This window comes from Lycorma delicatula, chromosome 11 (assembly GCF_047948215.1).
Source record: "Lycorma delicatula isolate Av1 chromosome 11, ASM4794821v1, whole genome shotgun sequence".
Taxonomy (NCBI): domain Eukaryota; kingdom Metazoa; phylum Arthropoda; class Insecta; order Hemiptera; family Fulgoridae; genus Lycorma; species Lycorma delicatula.
This window is the reverse complement of record NC_134465.1, coordinates 8,788,741-8,809,381: the sequence shown is the minus strand read 5'-3', so window position 1 is coordinate 8,809,381 and position 20,641 is coordinate 8,788,741. Positions and strand designations below refer to the sequence as shown.

Here is a 20,641-nt window from a genome sequence, read left to right as displayed (position 1 = left end):
TTGAAAAGACTGGAAGAACAACTAAATCATCACATTGGGTATTTTAGAAAAAAAAGGTCCTATGTAGAGCAAATTCTAAATTTGAAACTAATAATTCAAGAATTGGAAAATAAGAAGTAAGCCATTAGTAATAGTCTTTGTAGACGTCAGAAAAGCTTACGATTATATTGATAGACAAATTTTAATTAAAAAACTTTGGAGGAATTTGTAACAGATAAGAAAATTATGGAACCAATTAAACAGGGGAAATTATACAGCCAAATGGTTTAAACAAAGAGGCAAACACAAAAAATGGAGAGAGCTTACCAAATAATAAAAGATCAATATCATCAATCAAAGTTAACATCAGACATTACAATACTGTAATAAAGCCTAAATAATGAAGTTCTACAGTCTAAACTATAATAAAGTTCTAGATGCTTCTGAGAGTTTATCATTGAACAAGAAAGGGGAGTTAAAAGAAATGGAAAAGAAAGAACAGAAAATTAAGGAAAATATTGAGCCCTAAGAAGGAGAAAATGAGTATTAAAAAGACAAGCAGGAGTTATATACGAGGTGCGACAATAAAGTAATGAAACTGATTTTTCTTTGCAAGATGTGGCAACACTGCAGCTTGCGTAGGCACACCATCTTTGACCTTGGTCTACTACTACTACTACTAGCTACTTCTAGTCCAAGCAGCACATTGATCCAACTGCTCAGTCGTGAGTTGTGTTGTAATAGGTGAACACGTGTTTGTGTCTCACAGCAGTACTACCACAGCCACCTTATTCACCAGATATCGCTCCATGCGACTTTTTTCTATTTCCAAGAGTCAAAATGGCGGTCAAGGGACACCATTTTAAACAACACAAGATGTCCAAAAAGCTGTGACGAGGGTCTTGGAGGATATTACAGAAGATGAGTTCCAGAAATGTTACCATCAATGGCAGAAGTGCTGGAATAAGTGTAGGCAATCAGAGGGGAACTACTTTGAAGGAGATAACACTAAACATGACTAAAACGGTAAGCAACATTTTTTTTTACATCAGTCTCATTACTTTATTGTCGCACCTCGTATACATGTGGAAAAACTAATCAATACCATTCGAAAGAGACGAATGTTGTTCTATGGACATCTGGTCTGCATGAACAACAATACACTAGAGCAGGAGTCGGCAACCTTTTGAGTCAGAAGAGTCAAAAATTACAATTTACAAATTTCAAAGTTTTTAAAGAGCCACAAAATTTTTTTCGAAAATAGGTTTATTAAATAACAATTTATAGGTACTTATAATTATTATTTTAACGCTAATTTTTAAATAATAAAAGCTATAAAATAGATAAATAATAAAATAGGTAATTTATTAAATATATATTTTAATATAAAAAACGCTTTCGCAGTAATATTCAACAGTAGTACTTTGTTTCTTTTTTGACAATTCTTATTGACTTCAAAAAAGTAGTTAAGTATCTTATTTGGAAAAAAATATGTATAATATGTATTTTAAAAATATAATAGTTTTATGTTACCTATCTTTTTACTTCGGTTTATTATTATTATATATATGTACATACATAACTTTGAGAAGATAATTCATTTCTAACTCTTTTACTTGAAATAACAAGCTATATGTCACAGCCAAATTGTCTTGCGTCGAAAGCGAATTAAAATCTACATAGAAACATCCGACAACAGCGTCATTCGAGAGCTTCTGACGGACTTACAACAGTGATGACACGTGTCACGGGGGAGGGGTGCGGTGAAACGCAAGTACAAGTGGCAAAGAGATAGAATCAGTGCCTAATCCTCGTTAATCGATTCAAAACGATTTTTAAATGTTTTTTCTTTTTTTTGATAAAATAAATAATATTTGCGTATGGAACTAAAGAGCCACAGCTTCACATCCATAGAACCGCATGTGGCTTGCGAGCCGTAGATTGCCGACCCCTACGCTAGAGGAATGATATGGAAATGAAAATTACAAAGGCTGTAATAAAAGATAGAAATAAATTTTAAAATATTTAATTTTTTATGGTTTCCAGGAGAGTGAGAAGAAGAAAACATCTGGAGTGTGGACTGAGCAACAAAAGGAATTGGGCAACAATAGAATGATAAAATATTGGGAAAAAAGAAAAGAAATGAAATCGTGAAAAGTTATTTTATATGGTCCGGAGAGGTCAAAATTGAGAAGAGAGAAAATAACAACTAGTAATAAAAAATATTTATTGTAAAAAAAAATCCCAAAATGTTAACAACTAATAATAACAATATTAAAAATATAAATATATTTATTTATCTTTTGTATAAAACTTTATTAACAACATATAAAATAAATGAGATTTATAAAAAAAAAAGTAATAAACATTTAAAAACAACCTATACATTGCAAAAAATATTCAAATAACAAAACAAATGAGTCACTGTCTTCATAAAAAACAATAAAATACTTTTATAAAAACAACTATAGATACCTAAACACTGTGTATCGAGAAAAAAAAATATATATATCAATACATTCAACAACTGGCAATAACAAAATATAAAAACAGAAAAAAATATATAAACAGTAATCAAAAAAATTAGCATAAAAGTACAATAACAACATAACATTAAAAACATTTCATGTTTTTCTGTAACAATAATTGAAGAGTAAAAATGTCAAATCTTCTGTCTTTTTTAAATCTATTTTTATTGTATCATGTTCCAAATACCAAGCATTATAGCTAATATTCATTCTAAATGCCAACAAAGTTGAGAAAACAAAACATTAAATAAAATAGCTAATGCTTATTTTCATATACTAAACTGTATTTGTCAATCACATGTTTCAAATACCAAATTATTTTTCAACAAATGGCAAATTATAACTCAATAAAGCTCACAAATTCTTTTTACGTTATTTCTTAGGAAGAGGATGGGTACAAATTTTTTATGAGAATTTTACCAGCTGAATGCAGTAATTTCAATTTGGATTGAGATTGCCATTTGAAGTTAATTTTTTTTTTGTAATATTCTTTTTTATCTACAAGGCTCTAGTAATATTGTACAGATGTAATATGATATTTGAAATGTCCATAACTTATTTTTTTTACAAATATAATGATAAAAATTAAGTATTTTTTCTTAAGCATTGATTAAAGAGATAATTTGTCATATAAAGAGTATTTTTTCTGCACGCAAAAATGTTTATTAAATTCAAGAAGGTTTTTGATTTTCCTCTGAAATTTACTTTTTGACATTTTCATCCTTCAATTTTGCTACAAGTATGTCAAACAAGGTCACTTATAACATTACATAAATATTAAATTAAAAATACTTAAGGATAAATAAAATTTAATTTAATGAATCTGCTTACAATTCACTAATAACAAAAGTAACTATCTGAATATGCTATTTTCAAAATTTACTTCAAAATATCAGTTTGAAACACTGTTGCAATAGCAATTATTATAAGTACAATAATCTACATATATCATTATATATTCCAATTCATAGTAGTCTGCAAGCTATAGAAAGGCACTTCAGCAATTTATCAAGGGGAGCTTTTCAACTATCCTTTCACAGTCTGGAAGTGGTCTGCCATATTTTCATCATAATGAAAATTTGGCTGGTTTTGAAACCAATGATGAACTGTTGGATGGTGTTAAAAATTGGCCAAGGAGGAATCTTTTAAGAGGATATGCAAAATCTGATGTACAATATGACAAATGGATGGAATATGGGTAGTAGTGACTAATTAGAAAAATAATGCATATTTTACCTACATATTACAAGTTATATATATAATAAAATCTATTTCTCCTTTTTATTTACCAGCCTCTTTTGAAGTAAATTTTAGAATAGCACTCAATAGTTTCAAAAAAGAAAACAATGTGAAATATTATACGGAACACAATCATATAAATATGTCCCTAATATATAAAATATATAGTTTTGAATTGCAGTTTAAGCCTCTAGTGTATCTTAACTTTGGAAGTAATAAAAAAATATTTGATTTATAAAAAAATTTACTATTTTTAATATATTAAGTACAACTTTACAATATATAATTTTTTAAGAAAACAAATGGTTTACAAAGAACTCTCAATTGCATTGAAATGTTTTCATTTAGTAATAAGTTTAGCGTACATTTAGACGAAGATGAAAGGTGAATCACTGATAACATTTTAAGCTTTTTTTTTAACCGAGAAAAACTTAATATTTCTATGTTACCTTTTATAATATAATTTCTATATATTATCCTTCAGTTCATTTTGATTTTTATTTGAAAATAATTTAGCTGAATATAATAGTCTAATCAGCAACAACTTGCAGTTATATACGAGGGCTATTCAGAAAGTAAGGAACGTTTTGGAATTTTAAAAAACCAAGTTTGAAAAAATTTGTGTTATATACATGTGAAAGAGGGACTAAAATACTAATTTTCAACATAATCACCATACAAATTCAGGCACTTAAAATAGCAGTGGACAAGCTTTGAAATTCCTGTGTCATAGAATTCTGCCGCCTGTGATCTTAACCACTCAGTGACGCACCTTATCTTGCACAAAATTTGTGGTAGCCTAGCTTCTGTGAAACAATTTCAAACAATAAAGTCCATGAAACTTGTGGGAAACATAGAGAAGGCTCGGTTATTGTGAAACGGCGGTTTTCACGAATCTTTTCGTCAACTTTGGAGACCAGATCGTCAGTCACAATGCTAAGACGTCCACTCCTCTTTATCGTGAACGTTTGTTCAGCCACTTTTAAACTGAATGCACCACTTCCTGACAGAACTTTCACTCATTACGTTGTTCCCGTACACTTCACACAGTTCCCGATGAATTTCTATTGGTTTTAAGTTTTTTGCCAACAAAAAACAAATCACAGACTGCACCTCACAACTGGCGGGATTTTCGATTGCAGCACACATTTCAGATTTGTATATTAAAAAAACGGGCAGTGCGGAGATGTTCCCGTTGTCACGGCTGGACGCTGACTGAGGTGCCGAGCACGAGCACACCAATATATACGTGATTGGCGTGCGCCTGGCGGCGTCAGGTGGAAACGTTCCTTACTTTCTAAATAGCTCTCGTATTAAGTGAAAGATTTTCCAAAAAAACTGGTTAATGATACTAATTCAAATCAAATGATATTGATAATTATAATCTTTATAATCTATTGAAAAAGAAAAATTATTATCCAATAGATAAAATAATTAAGAGTACTTTCCACACCATCTTAACCTATTGGATAAACAAACGATTTCTTAAATCTGAAAAACAAATTGTTAACTTGAAGGAACATGCACTGGGTCACATAGTTTACATATTATCTTTGTTGATTTTTAAAAATATTATATAAAATACATCTATGTAGGCGTTTTATTGTTTTAAGTTTTAAAACTTTCTGCTGTATAATGAACTATATTTTTCATTTCATAAAAACAGTTTTTCATATACCTTTCCGTAACTTGTAGTACTTATAATAAAATTAATTTTTTTAAAATTAAGCATTAAATATATTACAAATACAATTACATGGTTATCTAAGGGAGTTTATTGAATATAAAGTTTTTAAAAATTATTATGATATTTGTTTATTAGAACTGACATTGAAATAATTACTGAACTGACAGTATAGCAGAGTAAATTACTTCAATGTATATTAAGAACCAAACATTGGTTTATCAAAATACACTAGTTCTTTAATATCTTGTACACTTTAACATACCAAATTATTATCAATTTGTTACAAGTATATTTTTTAATATCTATGACCAAATAATATAATTCAGTGATTTACTACATGAACTTTTTTATAGTAGTATTAGACTTAATAAATTTTGAAATAGTTTCCCTTGTGACAAATAGAAAATAAAAATATTTATTATGATGATTTATTTCATTACCTATTTTACTTATTTACACCTATCGTTATCAGTCTATGGGTACATACATGAACTGGATCATATTCACTCTGAAGAACGGTAATGAGGGCATTATATACATATTTTTTTTCCTAACAGAAAGTTATTCTAGCTAGTAAGCTTTATTATATCATTTTAAACAAAAAATCTATCAAATTTGAATATGCAGAAACAAAATTCATTTTTATATCCAAGGCCCTTTTACATAGCAATATTTAGTAAACAGATTTTTAAATTAATTTTGATGAATAAATACATTAAACAGAAAAGATACTATTAATACAAAATTAAATTCTTTAAATATATAATTTTATAAAAACACCTATTTTATATTATTATTATTAATCAATACAAAAAATCCAAAAAAAGAGGTTTAAATATTTAGCTCTAGGTTTATTTACATCAAATATAGCTAAAATTTTGCATAGGTACCTCAACAATTTGCAATAAATATCCTTTAAAAAAAAAACAGCAAATTCAATCATGGTTAGGGAAGATAAGAATTGGTGATAATATACCATGTACATGGAGATGAAGTCTGTTGTTCTATTTTAGATTTTCCGTACATCAATTATTTGCAGAGATTACATTTGAATATATTGATGGAAGAATGCATGCAGCTAGAGAATAGGGAGACTAGGGAGACATTCAAGATTTGTTGTTATTTTATTACGTTGAAATAGTGGATATTACTGGTGGATACGTAGTTAAAGTACATTTACACGGAAAAATGGTGTTCTTAGAAAAAAGATGGCCATCATTAATGCCTTGTATGGTAGTAGTATTTTGGATAATGCAGGAGATATTCCCTATGGTAACCATCATTCCTCTCTTGATTTTTTTTCTCTCATGGCCGCATAGGATCACTTTATACAGTCCATTACCAAGTCTCTTTGAAGGGACTGTTTGGGCCTTCCAGACCTCCCAGTACTTTTTCCTATGTTCCGATTTTCTAACACTTTCTGGTGTTGAAAATGTTCATGTGAGTTTCTTTCTTGTGAGTGAAAAACAAGTGTTTTTGTCCTTGATTTTTTCATTTAATTTTATCTTGTCTTCTGGCTAAAGCCAAATCCTTCAGATCCTCTCTTTTTCTTGACCAACTGCATCCTGTTTTGGTGTTTTTATCAGTCGAGATTCTACTGTACCAGCTGTTTCAAAAGTCTCAAATTTTGTATCCTGATGATGTGTTCAAAGAGTCCTAGTCTCTTTTTACGTATGATATCAGTGATGGATTTTAACTCAAAGACTTTGTTGGGCACAATCCACCACTGCCATCTCTTGGGTACTTTTTGTTGATGCAGATTTTTCCACTTCCTTCTTTTGATTTTCTGGAGTCTGTCTGTCCTTGAATCTTCGTTCAGCTGAAAAAGTATTTCTGTTGCCTATGTGGCTTTCAGTTTTATACAGTTTTGTAATGCCTTATTTTTGCATTTATGGATAGACTTTTTATACTAGGTGTACCAGGTTAATTTTTGTACTTTAGATAGTTAGTTTGTTCTTGTTTGAATTGAGGTTTTTCATTTAGGTTTTTTGTTATTATTTTTCCAGGTATTTAATTAAATTGAGTTACTCTTTTGACTTTATTACCATTTAAGCTCTTTTTTTGTATATAATTTATTTGTTTTATTTTTTTGTTTGATTAATATCTTATATCGTTTGAAGTTTGTTGTAGATTAAATATTTTTTTTTAATAATTTATTTTTTTACTTATTTTAATTGTGTTGATTTTGGGACATAATTTCTGTGTTTTCGAATGATATTTTGAGGCCAATTTTATTATTCTCTTGAGTTTATAAACAGCTTTTTATTTTGTCCCTTATAAACAAAATTGTAATTTTCCAAACAAATTCATTTTCAATAACTTGGGAAATTTTGTTTCCTGGATATAAATAATCATTTCTGAAATACTCACATTACTGAAAAAAAAAAGTTAAACTTAAATATATTCAAAGGTACACATACCGCATACTAACAAAAGACATGTAAGAATTTCAAAATATAATCGAGATTCGATTTTATATCATATGAAATTCAAAAAATTTATTTTTTAATTCATCATTAAGTTTAAATCAGTATTTTGATTACAGAGTACACATTTTCCATCAAATATTTCTTTAAAAAAATGTCACAAAAATTAAACCTGATAATTTTAGTGGATTGTAAATCTTTTAACATTGCCACAAACCAATGATCAAGTAGTTCGTAATTTAACAATCGTTTTATAATGTTCGAATAAGCTGATAAAACTCTTATTGGAAAATATCTCTATTCATTTCTCTAACAGTAATATATGGGGTAACATGATGGTTTAACACATATAAACATGTAGTCTAGCCTACATGATAGACATACTTTCGAACTTCACAATTTTCTTTATATATGATCAATTTTTAATGATATGTTATGGTGTCCATGTGAAACTTGGCAAAATTGGCAGGCAAATGAAATACCTACTGCCAAAAAAGATGTAAAATCCCTTTATGGACAAACTATATTCAAAAAATTACATCTAAACACTTTTTTTTGTTATTGTAATTGTGATAGAATATCATATATCGATATTTTATTTCTAAACAGCCAATAAGATTTTTTAAACATACTAATATAATTACCACAGCCAAATTATGTGAAATATTATTATAAAGAATTTATTTAATTTTAATAATACTGGTTCTTACGTATTAGTCCGTCGACCAATAAATTGCAAACTTTTGGGTTATTGTTAATATCACTCAATAAAACCATTATATTACCATTTTTATAACCATTTACATTCATTTATTTTATAAATATAATTTAACTAAACTTAACCTACACTGGCTTCGCTAACCTTGACTATAATTAATTCAGTAATGTTTTGAGTATTTAAATAATAAATTCAGTAATTATTGCAATTATTTACTATTTAAATAATCAAAACATTACTGTTAATTAGTCAAGGTTAGCGAGCTTAGGTTAGCTATACATTAATCCATATCTATAATTATAAGCAATAGTGCTTATATTTTTAATATGTTAATGATCCCATAACTTTGAAGTTTTTTCAAAGTTACAGGATCATTTTGATTATGGTTGGCGGGCTAATATGTAAGTACCATACAGTATAAGTCTCTATACAGTAGAGACTTTCATAACCAAGCGGTTTTGGGATGTTGTTAGCTCAGTTACCAGACCATACAAAGCTAATTTTGGGCAGATTTCATGAAGGTGAAATGATAATAAAATAATATAAATTTTAGATAATTTATTTACTCTTTTCTTCAAATAAAAATATAACTAAGAGTGGATAACATAGAACAAAAACACACTAGTTCTTAATGGTAACTAGATCTGTGCAACACAGAATATATGTTTGTTTCAAGAGGGACAGTACTTTTACAAGTAAACACATGATCCCAAAAAATAAAATTAAAAAAACCTGATTGAAAAATATTATATGTGAACTCAGTGTGCAACTTGCAGCAAATGGTATACTATGAGCAATTACATAGAAATAAACATATCTACCAAATGGTTATCAAGACCGAACAGTTGTACAGGATCTAACATTAAATTTCAAATACTCTTGATAATTATAGTCATTCTTAAGAATAACAAGAACTCATGCCATGCTAATTAGGAATAGTGAGAAGTAAAGAAGTTCATGTTGCCTTCTTTACAGAGTTGAAAAACTATGTATAAACAAATCATGTAGACTGTTACATATTAGCATTCCAAACTGACCAAGATGCAGATCATAATTTAGCCAGACAACAGATATTTTTACTTGGTTCACCATAAGATTTAACTGATAGTGAATGTCATTAACAGAACAATTCTTAACTAGCGCTGCTTGTACCTCAGATGCATTACATCTATCACAACCATAATAAAAGTTGCAATATATACTGTTAAATAATAAATTAATATGTTCTCCTTGTAAGAAACAAAGAATAATAAACAATATCTTAACTAAAGTCAGTAGACAGAGATTAATAACTGTATTTTTATTTACCTTACCTATTACTACCTTGCAGTAGGGTTTTGTATGCTGTTCTAAGCTCAATGGGTTGAAATCATCAGTACATAATAAAAGATTGGTGTCAATTCAATTAATACTTAATGATGAAAACTTGATTAAGATACCCTAGCGTGTATGTAGTTGTTATATAACAGTAGTTTTCATGCACTTATAAATAATGATAACTTAATTATTATACTTTTCACACCAAATTATATCTACTACTGTGAAATTAGTTTCATTCTTTTTTTACACACAGAAACTCCTGAAAGGAGAAAAAGAGGAACAAATACCAATAACTGGTCTCAATACCAATATATATATATATATATATATATATCCATATTTTATTGAGTATGTTTTCACTGCAAAAGAAGAATGTTAATCAATTTTAAAGGAAACATACTTCTTTTGCCTAGAAACATATTCCATAAAAAACATATTCAGCAAATGTTTTTCAATAGAAAAATAACATTTCTTAAAAATATATTAACCCCATCCTGTTCCATTTTCCTTCATCCAAAAATTCTCATATTTTGCCTCTTTTAGTTAATTTTTTTTTTTTTTTTACTTTTTTAACATTAAAAAGACAAAATAACTTTATATTTAGTACAGGTATTAAACAATACAAACAATGTAACTAAAATTACTTAAATAAACCTACATGATACACAAATAACACTGCTGCAATCATCAATAACAAATCTGTTCAGGCATTGGTTCTATTGCTAGATCTGATATCTGATTACTTGATTTTAAATTAACTATCACTTAATTCTGATGATATAATATAATTTTATAACCTAAATATTTTACATGATAAAGTAATTTATTAAATTCATACTGACAAAAACATAATAGTGCCCAGTACACTCACTTTATCTTTTCTTTATGCAATAAATAATGAAAATCAAGTATATTTTTGAAGAATTCATTTTATAAAGAATTCATAGAATGTCTTTAATCACTTGAATAATGTAAGGAATTACTTGAGTTATGTCAGCAATAGGTAAACTTTCTAGTTTTCTATAGAAAGAGAGAGACTTTTTAGCTACATAAATATTATAAATATAAGTAAGTACTATAAATATTATAAAACAGACAAGATAATTTAAATTTAAAATCATAGATAAATTCATTCTTAAACTAATAAATAACATGAAGTTCCAAGAACAATATAAATTTTTTTCAACAAATATTACAGTTTAGTGTAAATTAAAACTGCCAAAATAAAACTAGTCATTTTTAATTATTATTGGACTAAATAAAAAAAAAAAAAATTATTTTTATATATTTGATATATAAAAATATTATTCTATTTTTTTTTAAATTATTATAAACAAATAATATTAATTAATATTATAATAAATAATATGGTAATTCTGACCAATCACTGCATCAATTTTGTTCATACTTTAATATACCATCATAAGTATGATTAAAATCAGGAAAACATTAGATCTAAATGTCAGAAAGCAGGTTTGAACAATGAGTTACTTGCTGATTCAGAAAGTCAAAGTCTGCACTACATAATCAGTTCTCTAAATCAATTAGCTACCACTTTTATGAGAAATCGCAAACGTCACAGGTTCACTATCACGATAAAAACTGTAACTTGCCAAAAGAAAAATTGAGAGACAAATTCATTTCTCAGTAGTATGAGTGTATTCATTGCCAAGAGATGAAATTGTCTCTCACCAGTCAAGAAAATTTAACAATCATGCGAAGTGCAAGGGATATTTCAATATCTCTGTCAATGTTATTTGATGTGCCATGCAACTAGGAAAAAGATGTAGAATTCAAAAATATTTTTAGTATTGCAGCAATAATTCTTATAAAGTTATTATAGGCCATCAAATTTTTATAATATTTTTTTTTTATTAGGTACTATATTCCATACAATATTTGTTTTTTTTTTTTTAATTTTTCTGGCTAAAATCTTAAGACAATTTAGGTTTGTGCAGTTGGCAAAACACTTTGGCTTGGTTAACATTAGATTTCTTGCCTTCCCACTCAACCTATACTGTGAAGTGTAAATAAAATAAACTTACGTGTTTATTTGTATGTTTGTTTTATTCATTACTATTTACAGAAATTGAAACAGCATTATGTTTAATTAACTGTATTTGTAGAAGTTTATTAGTTTTATTTGCTAACAGTCTACTGCTTTTGTGTTTCAAGAGTAATGTTTCTAAAGTGAGTTCTACAAAACAGCTTAGGCCTACTTACTATCTCGTGTTATTTTAGAACTACTGCATATCGCTCTGATGGTGTTGGATGAGCCTTCCACTCAGATTGACGAACCATTGTCTCAGGTTGGCGACACTGAGAGTCTTTACAGAGATGATTCTGACTATGACCCTTCATGGCAATGTAACAATAATGGGAAAATAGTAAATTTTGAAGGTGAGAGTGTAAATTTAGGTAATGTTGAAAATGAAGATGAAAATGTAAATTTACGTAATGTTTAAATTGTTGATGATACTCCCACCTCTCAGGACAATTCAAATCCAAGCAATACTTAGGGTATTGATCTAAATATATTTGATTATAATCCAAATGATGAGCTGCTTGGCATTAACCTGTATCTTATTGAAACTACGGGTGACTTATTCCACATGAGTTTTGGAAATTACTTGTAACCAATGAAATATTAGATCAGATCGTTGTGGGGAACAAATTGGTATGCGCAACAACAAATGTTATCCAGCTAGACCTGTAATACCATCAAATGCAAGAATCCATATATGGGTTCATATTCCTGGGATAACTATGTTTCTAGGAACAGTTTTATACATGGAACTGAACCCCCTACCCACAATCAGATGTTAGTGAAGAAATGATAAGACTGTTCTGTACACCACTTCCCCGTATAATGAGACAAAATCCTTTCGAATTAATTATGAGCATGTAGCACTGTGCCAATAATCTAGATGATAGACTCCACAAAGTTAGGTCTATAGTCGACACCGGCCTCCATGGTGCGAGTGGTAGTGTTGGCCTTTCACCCAGAGGTCCTAGGTTTGAATCCCAGTCAGGCAAGGCATTTTTCACACACACTACAAAACAATCATCTCATCCTCTGCAGAATGAATTGCTTGACTGCGGACCCAGAGGTAAAACAAACAAAAAAAAAGGTCTATAATTAATGCAGTAGTTTTTAATTTTAGAATGGCCTTAAACTCAGAGGAATGTATGTGCATTGAAGAAAGTGTTATCCCTTTTTTAGGGTGCATTTATTTCAAACAATATTTAAAAAATAAACACTATAGATATGGTATAAAAGTATTTAAACCCTGTGCTACAGATTAATTCACTTTAGCATACAAAATATACTGCGGTAAAGAGAAGAAATATAAAAACACTGATGGGCAAGTTTCCGAGAAAGTAATGTTCGAACTTGTTGAGCCTTGCACTAACTGTGGAAGAAAACTGTACACAGACAACTGGTATACCAGTGTTCATTTAGCCGAAAGCCTACTAAATAGCGACAAACATTTGGTTGGTACAGCTAACAAAAAAAGGAAATTAAATCCACCTGATGTTGTTAGTACCAAATTAAAATTTGGAGAAATGATTGCTCATCAAAATAAAAACAATATTGTTATCTTAAAGTGGAAGGATAAAAGAGACATTTTAATGATTTCAACAAAGATATTGACCAAATGATGAGTCATAAAAGTAAAAATAATGAAATTCTGAAGCCTCAAGCTATCATAGATTATAATAGAAGTAAGTCATTAACTGTCTATACTGATCAGATGGGATCTTACAGTACTCCATTAAGAAGAAGCCTTAAATGGTATAGGAAAGTTTTACTTGATTTGCTACTCACCATAGCTATCATTAATGCATTAAACATTTTTAAAACGGTTAACTGGAAAGAAGAATAACTATTACAGAGTTCAAGGAACAGCTAGTTGAAACAAAATTTTATAAAAATAAGATGCAAATGCAAACTATTGTTCCCAAAGACCACAAAATAATCAAAACTCCAAAACCAGCTCGGTGTAAACTATGCTACAAAGAAAATATACTCCTCATGATAGACAAAATGCACAAAGAAAACCAAGTCTAAACAAAGTGCAGTGGTTATGAAGTCAACATGTGTGTTGAGTGCTTTTTGGAAAAACATATTTCCAAACTTAAGTAAAAAAGCCAACAATATCTTTTACAATTTAAAGCTTTTTTACTATTGGACTATTTTTCTTGTTTTTTTTTTTTTTTATTATTATTAATGTAATAGTTTGGGTTAAATACTGATTTGATTTGGGTTAAAAAATTCAGAAAGTTATTTTAAGTATGGTTGGATACTTTCCTATAATGTACTTTTAAACATTTTTTGGTCATCGTTTTTAATATACTTTTTTTCATAATTAAATGTTTTGTAATATATAAATGTCAGAATCTATAATATAACCTCCATCGCAATGAGATATGAATTTATCTCTCACTTTTTTCTAGATAAAATTTGTTTGTTAAGTACAAATTTCATACTGTAGATTATATGTAACATAAAAATTCATTGAATGATGAGTTAAAACAAAAAAAATATATAGGTAGCAAAAATGATGGTCAGGCTTAAAATTCACCTTAGAAATTTAGGTTAGCATAGTGAGAGAAAAAATAATAAGAGATATTGAGAGATAAAGCATAATGAGAGATGAACCTCTCTTGGCAGTGAACCTGTCAATTCAGAGACTTATCGGAGATGCTAATCTGTACAGAAAGGGATCTGTACAGAAAAGTGAGAAAGGGATGGTTTAAGGTTACAGTTAGAATCAAAGTTACACTTTTGTGGATTCTAACACCACTACACTTGACCGAATTTATGTTTAAATGGAAATATAGTCACCATGGAGAGAGACTATATCACATATTCCATGTTATTAGTCAGAAAATTATACGATGGTTCAGTCACGTACAACAGATAATCACCAAAAACAAGTGGTAAGTCAACTTACTCAGGTCTGACTGTGATGACTAAATTGAGATTATGGTTCATTCCTCTCTATACAAAACTCTTAACCGTTAATGTTAAACCTAGCCTCCCTCCACACAACAGATTAGCATCTGAACAGGTTACACCATTAGTTAAATCTATAATGAGTGTACTAATAACATGGTACAGACTTCGATCTTGCATGGGTCACCTGCTGTCCAAGCCTGTTTTCCGATATTTATATCTTGTTTTCTTTATCCTAAGTATATCTATTATGGTATATTAAAATATAAAAAAATTTCAGTTGATAAAGTAATTGCTCAGTATTATCAATAATATTAATTTGTATATATATCAAAGACAAAGGTATAAAACAGTTTACCATCAAGGATACAGAATGCAATAGTGCTTCTTACCTTATGCTTATTGTTATTTCATAAAAGTGCTTTCGAGGGTGATTTTGCTAAGTTAATATATATATATATATAAAATTTACGAATTCTGTGAATTATATTATACACACTTTAGAAGCGTAATATTATTATCACATCACATATTGTTTTATATAAGGATAGATAATGAAATAACGATAATTTGCTATGCAATAAACACAGGCAAGTTGTTAAAAAATAATATCCTTAACTGTATATGCAAGATGTATTTCTAACCAGAAATAGTACAGAAATGTAAAAATAATATAACAAAAATTATATATTTTATGTAGACTCTTACATTAGGAGCTGAGATAAGTAACAATTTGTACAAAACAAAATGAATTAAAGGCAAAAAAATTAATTTTTCAGAAAGATGCTACAAAAAATAGAAATAAAGAAATTTCCTGAGAAATGTGGATAAATGGACAAACAGAATGATTACAATTAAAGGAAGAAAAATATAAATTAAGATGTATAGCTCTCTCTCATAAAATAATGGAGGAAGACTTGTATCTTGCATCACATTCTTTTGTACCTTGAGGAGCAGTTATTACTAAGTAAACACCACTTTTTTCTTTAATTTCAGTCCAAGTTAAATTCCTACTCTCCATGATCCTTCTCACTGCAGTCGTTTTTCTTCCATTATACTTTGCTTCTAATGTTTTTTCTGGATACTGATCCATCTCCATTCTACAAACTTATTTATCTCGATTACATCAGTAAGGACAATTAACCAAAAAAAGAACAAAAAATGTAATGTAAAATGTAATTAACCAAAATAATACTTCTTTATCAATTTAAAAAATAAAAGTGCAGTAAATAAATTCAAAAAAGCATTCTGAAATCAAATTTTCCAAGGAAACAAACACAGTGAATTGGGCCAATCAGACTTTAAAGTTGATAAAACCACAAAGTCTATGATGAATTCTCTCTCACTGAACCAGCTAATGTTAGAAGATTTAATTAATTTAAGCAAGTTATATAATTAAAAATACCAAATTCTTGACAGGAAATGAGATTATGAAATAAGAAATTTGACAAAGATTATAATTTCATGAACAAGTTTTCAGCGTCATTTATTATACTCTTTATTTATATATCTCTGTCATTTCCTGTACTCACTGACAAATTGAGTTTTTATCTTGCTGTTAGAAATGTTGCAATTTGGGGCAATGTACAGATGAAGCAGCAATACAGCTGGTGCAGGAGAGTATTGGGTTTTACCTATTTTAGGGAAGTTTAATGTTAAGTTATGTAAATCATACTTAGGCATTTGAAGAAGTAAGCTGCTTGGAGGCCATTCAGCCACCTATTAAACTGCAGTTATATAGTTTATTTATTGAAGATGAGGCTTTTGTAGTATAACATGACTACCTGGAATATGTATATGTTCCAGACATATCAGCATTAGTCAAAGAACCTTTTAAAGATTAGTGATCCTAGTATACGAGGTTGGTCCCAAAAGGATGTGTACTGATTTTCCTAAGGACGAACGGTTAATGTAAAACGTCCTTGATGTATAACTTTGGCTGGATGTGCATACTTGTTTCAACTGGATCGGTTGAGTCAGTTATGCGCTATTGCTGTTCGTGTTTTATACTCTCGTTACATTTGCGATGAAGGAAAATATTGAACAACATTACACTATCATTTGCGTGAAACCAAACAAGTCTGCCAGAAATATTTGATTCTTTAACCAAAGTTTATGGAGATGCCATTCTATTGAGAACTAAGGTTTTTATGTGGCACAAAGCCTTCAAAACCTCCCTTCTGGAAGACCAACCTCATCAACCACTAATGAAAATGTAGAAGTGGTACGAGCTGTCATGGCAAAAGACCGCCGATTGAGTATCAGGATGATTGCAGAAAAAACAGGATTGGATAAAAATGCAGTTCATAGAATTTTAACAGATCGTTTGCACATGCAAAAAATTTGTTCAAAAAGCTCATACCAAAAAACTTGTCTGTGGAGCAAAAAGCAAACTGGGTGGAAATATTTTTAAGATTTACTGGAAAGATTCAAAATATAGCCAAATTTTTAGATAAAATAATAACAGGCGATGAATCATGGGTGTTTAAATACGACCCCGAGACTAAAACTGCAAACTTCAGAATGGCACACAAAAAGTTCTACTCATCCAAAGAAAGCACGCATGTGCAGATCCAAGATGAAAACAATGACATTGTTTTTTTGACAGCTGTAGCACTGTGCACAAACAATTTGTACCTTCAGGAAAGAAAGTTAATAATGCCTTTTACAAAGATATCTTGGAAAGACTTCGAACACGGGTCCAGCGAGTCTAAACAGAGATTGCACATGATTGGGTGCTGTACCACATTAACATACCAGCTGAGTTTGCTTTCAATTTGAGAATTTCTAGCAAAGAAAAGCATTACCTTTCTTCCACGGTCTCCCTACAGCCCACATCTAGCTCCATGTGATTTCTACCTCTTCCCTAAATTGAAATTGAAGTTGAAGGGTCATCATTTCGGAACAATGGAAAACAAAAAAAAATGTAACCGATGAACTACACACTTCCAGTACTGTAACAATGACTTCCAGTACTGTTATGAACAGTGGAAGAAACATTGGAACCGCTGTGTAACTTCCCAAGTCACACTTCAAAGGAGATAACTTGTAATTTCAGGTAAGGCCAATAGATAAATAAATAAAAAATCAGTACACTTACTTTTGGGACAAACCTCGTATAGTAGATGAGTATGTTCACTAGATAAAAAGAAATCAAGGAATAGTACTTTGAGTGCATTGGCAAATTACTTGGCAGCAAATGATGCCTGCCAAGAGAGAGTGCCAAATTCTCTTAATCCCAGTCAGTTGTAAACAAAATATATACAGTATTTGTTCAATGAGATTTTATCAAAATAATCAACTTCTAATAAATGCAACATTGTAATATAAATAATTAAAATTTATAAGTGAAAAAGAATCATTTATATGTTTTCATCTCTGGTTTTGATGTAAGACTTATAAAAGTTGTGTTACTAAATTACAAAACTGTTTTCAACAAGACAGATTTCACTGAACTTAGATACAAAGAATCAATTTTTGTAAAAGTTATTATCTGGCTATAACTTGCAAAAATTCAGAGATTGCTGATTTACAACTGAAGTACCACACACAGCTACTCCGTAATTTCTGATATCTATCTCATTAATATAAATCACATATTTACTTGTAGCAAATTATCAAAATGTTTATGTATTTAATTATATTATTTATTAACAGCACAATGTATCAATAAAGAGACATAAATACAGTTATTAATTATAGAAACAAATTCAGAAATTCTCTATTATCAAATAAAAACTATAAAGATCATAAACATCAAAATTAACAACTATATTAGGTTTTTGATAAATGAGCTATGCTGTTGTAAATTACTGTGAGAAAATAAAAACATCATAAATTTTATGATACTGAAACTTTATCTAATGGGATTTTATTATTATTACTGACCTATTTATCAATAAGATAAGACATGATGGTAGGTACATACCCTTTGTTGTATCACAAGAATTATTTTCCAACAGGATAACTCTTACACCGAATATGGTACACAAACAACTATAACTAAAATATATTTATACTCTACCGATATACATAAATTAAAAATTATATGGCTGTAAATATAAAAAACCCTATAACCACAATATATTTTGTATTCACCACTAATGTAATCCAGGAGACTTACGAAAATGGACTAAAAAAAAATGAAATAGATCATTGTTTTTAAATATACTGTATTTCCCTGAGTAGAATCTATATTTCTGTTATATAAAATCTATGTAAATTTCTTCATTACTGTCAAAATTGTTCAAAAAGCTGAGAAAAATTATTACTGGGTAACGATATGTAAATTATATTATTTCAGAATTATGAATAAGAGAATGAATCAAAAATGCAAAACAATAATGACCAGTAGTAAAAATAAAAGTTGGTTCCATAAGAGTAGGAGAGGTTTTACTGAATTTTTTATCTTATATGTTAAATAAATGTGAGATTAGCATGAATTATCCCATACCTTTAGAAACAGTCACAAAAAATTCATTTTTTTTGTACAAGACATCAATACAAATTTAAATATCAACATAATAAAAAGTATAAGCTGTTTGTTTGATATTTAAAAAAATGTTGTTACTATTGCTTCAATTCAAAAATTTTATAAGTGAAGTTGGGCTTAACGTCCTTTAAACTTCCTAAGTTTTCCAAGAAAATTAGCCAACTGATGTACTTCTTAATATTTACAGTGTAATTTTTTTTCCTATTTATATAATACAATACGGCCAAGATCTGTATTAACAGGAGAGATTAACAGTTTAGATTATTTATACTAAGGAGCTTGCGAAGTTTGGAAACCCACATCCATCTCCCATTACCTACTAACATTAAGTTCTTTATCAGAAAATAAAACAATCCAGCTTTTCACTAAAATAATTTTCAAGTATTCATAAATTATTCTACTAGTAAACCATCGCAGTTTCATATACAGAAAAAAAATTCAGAATTTGAACATGTTTAATACAAATCGGCTGTGTTACATTTTAATAAATTACAATCTTATACAAAAAGTACATACCAAAAAATCATAATTTTCTTTAACAAAAAGTAAATAAATAACCAAAATCTGTATTCTACAGATTATTATGTATAGAATGAAGGTTTAGACTGAATATTTTCTAATAATAATTTTACATCACTAATGATGCAACTTTATAGTTACTGCTACCATTATAATTTTATAATAAATAAAGAAAAATTACATTATCAGAAAAGAGTATCAAATAGAAATAATCTGATTTCGTACTAATATTATTAAAAAAAACAAAATTAGCTGTGAATTTTGTGACACTTCTACATATCAAACACAGGAAATACAGTATTTATTCCAAGTACTTGATATTAAGTCTATAATAACATAAACAACTGAGTAATAAAAAAAAATATTTAGCTAATTAGAAGGTCCAGGTTTATCTAACTGATTACTTTTTTCAAATTTATCCAAATCAAATTTATCATTGTTTATTTCATTTAAATTATGTTGATCATTTCTTAATTCTTGTCGAAAATCATGGATAACAGCTTTACCTGTATCTTTTGCTGTTCTTTTAGCTAAACCTTTAGGAGTAAATATTTTAACATTATTACGAGCAGCAAGTACGTTACCAAAAGTAGATAAAGTATTTCCAGTTACTTCACCCATTGGTTGTCCATACCTAAAAAAGATAAATAACAAATTCAAGAAAAATTATTTTTAAAGAATATCCACTTTTTATTCACATAAAACCATGGGAAAGAAGAAATTCAGCAATAATACAATAAAACAAGAAGCATTTAACAAAAAATAAACTGTTT

The 20,641-nt window shown here is 28.8% G+C and overlaps 1 protein-coding gene across 2 annotated transcripts in view; it reads right to left on the bottom strand.

Moving 5' to 3' along the window:
* Positions 1-2,189: 2,189 nt before the first annotated feature.
* The window catches only part of spartin, a 69,644-nt gene continuing 51,192 nt past the window's right edge, over positions 2,190-20,641 (bottom strand). For both annotated transcript variants that reach the window (XM_075378312.1, XM_075378313.1), the window contains one exon: positions 2,190-20,502. In XM_075378312.1, the coding sequence (XP_075234427.1) occupies positions 20,238-20,502 (265 nt within the window). In that variant the 3' untranslated portion in view covers positions 2,190-20,237. The remainder of the gene's footprint in view (positions 20,503-20,641) is intronic.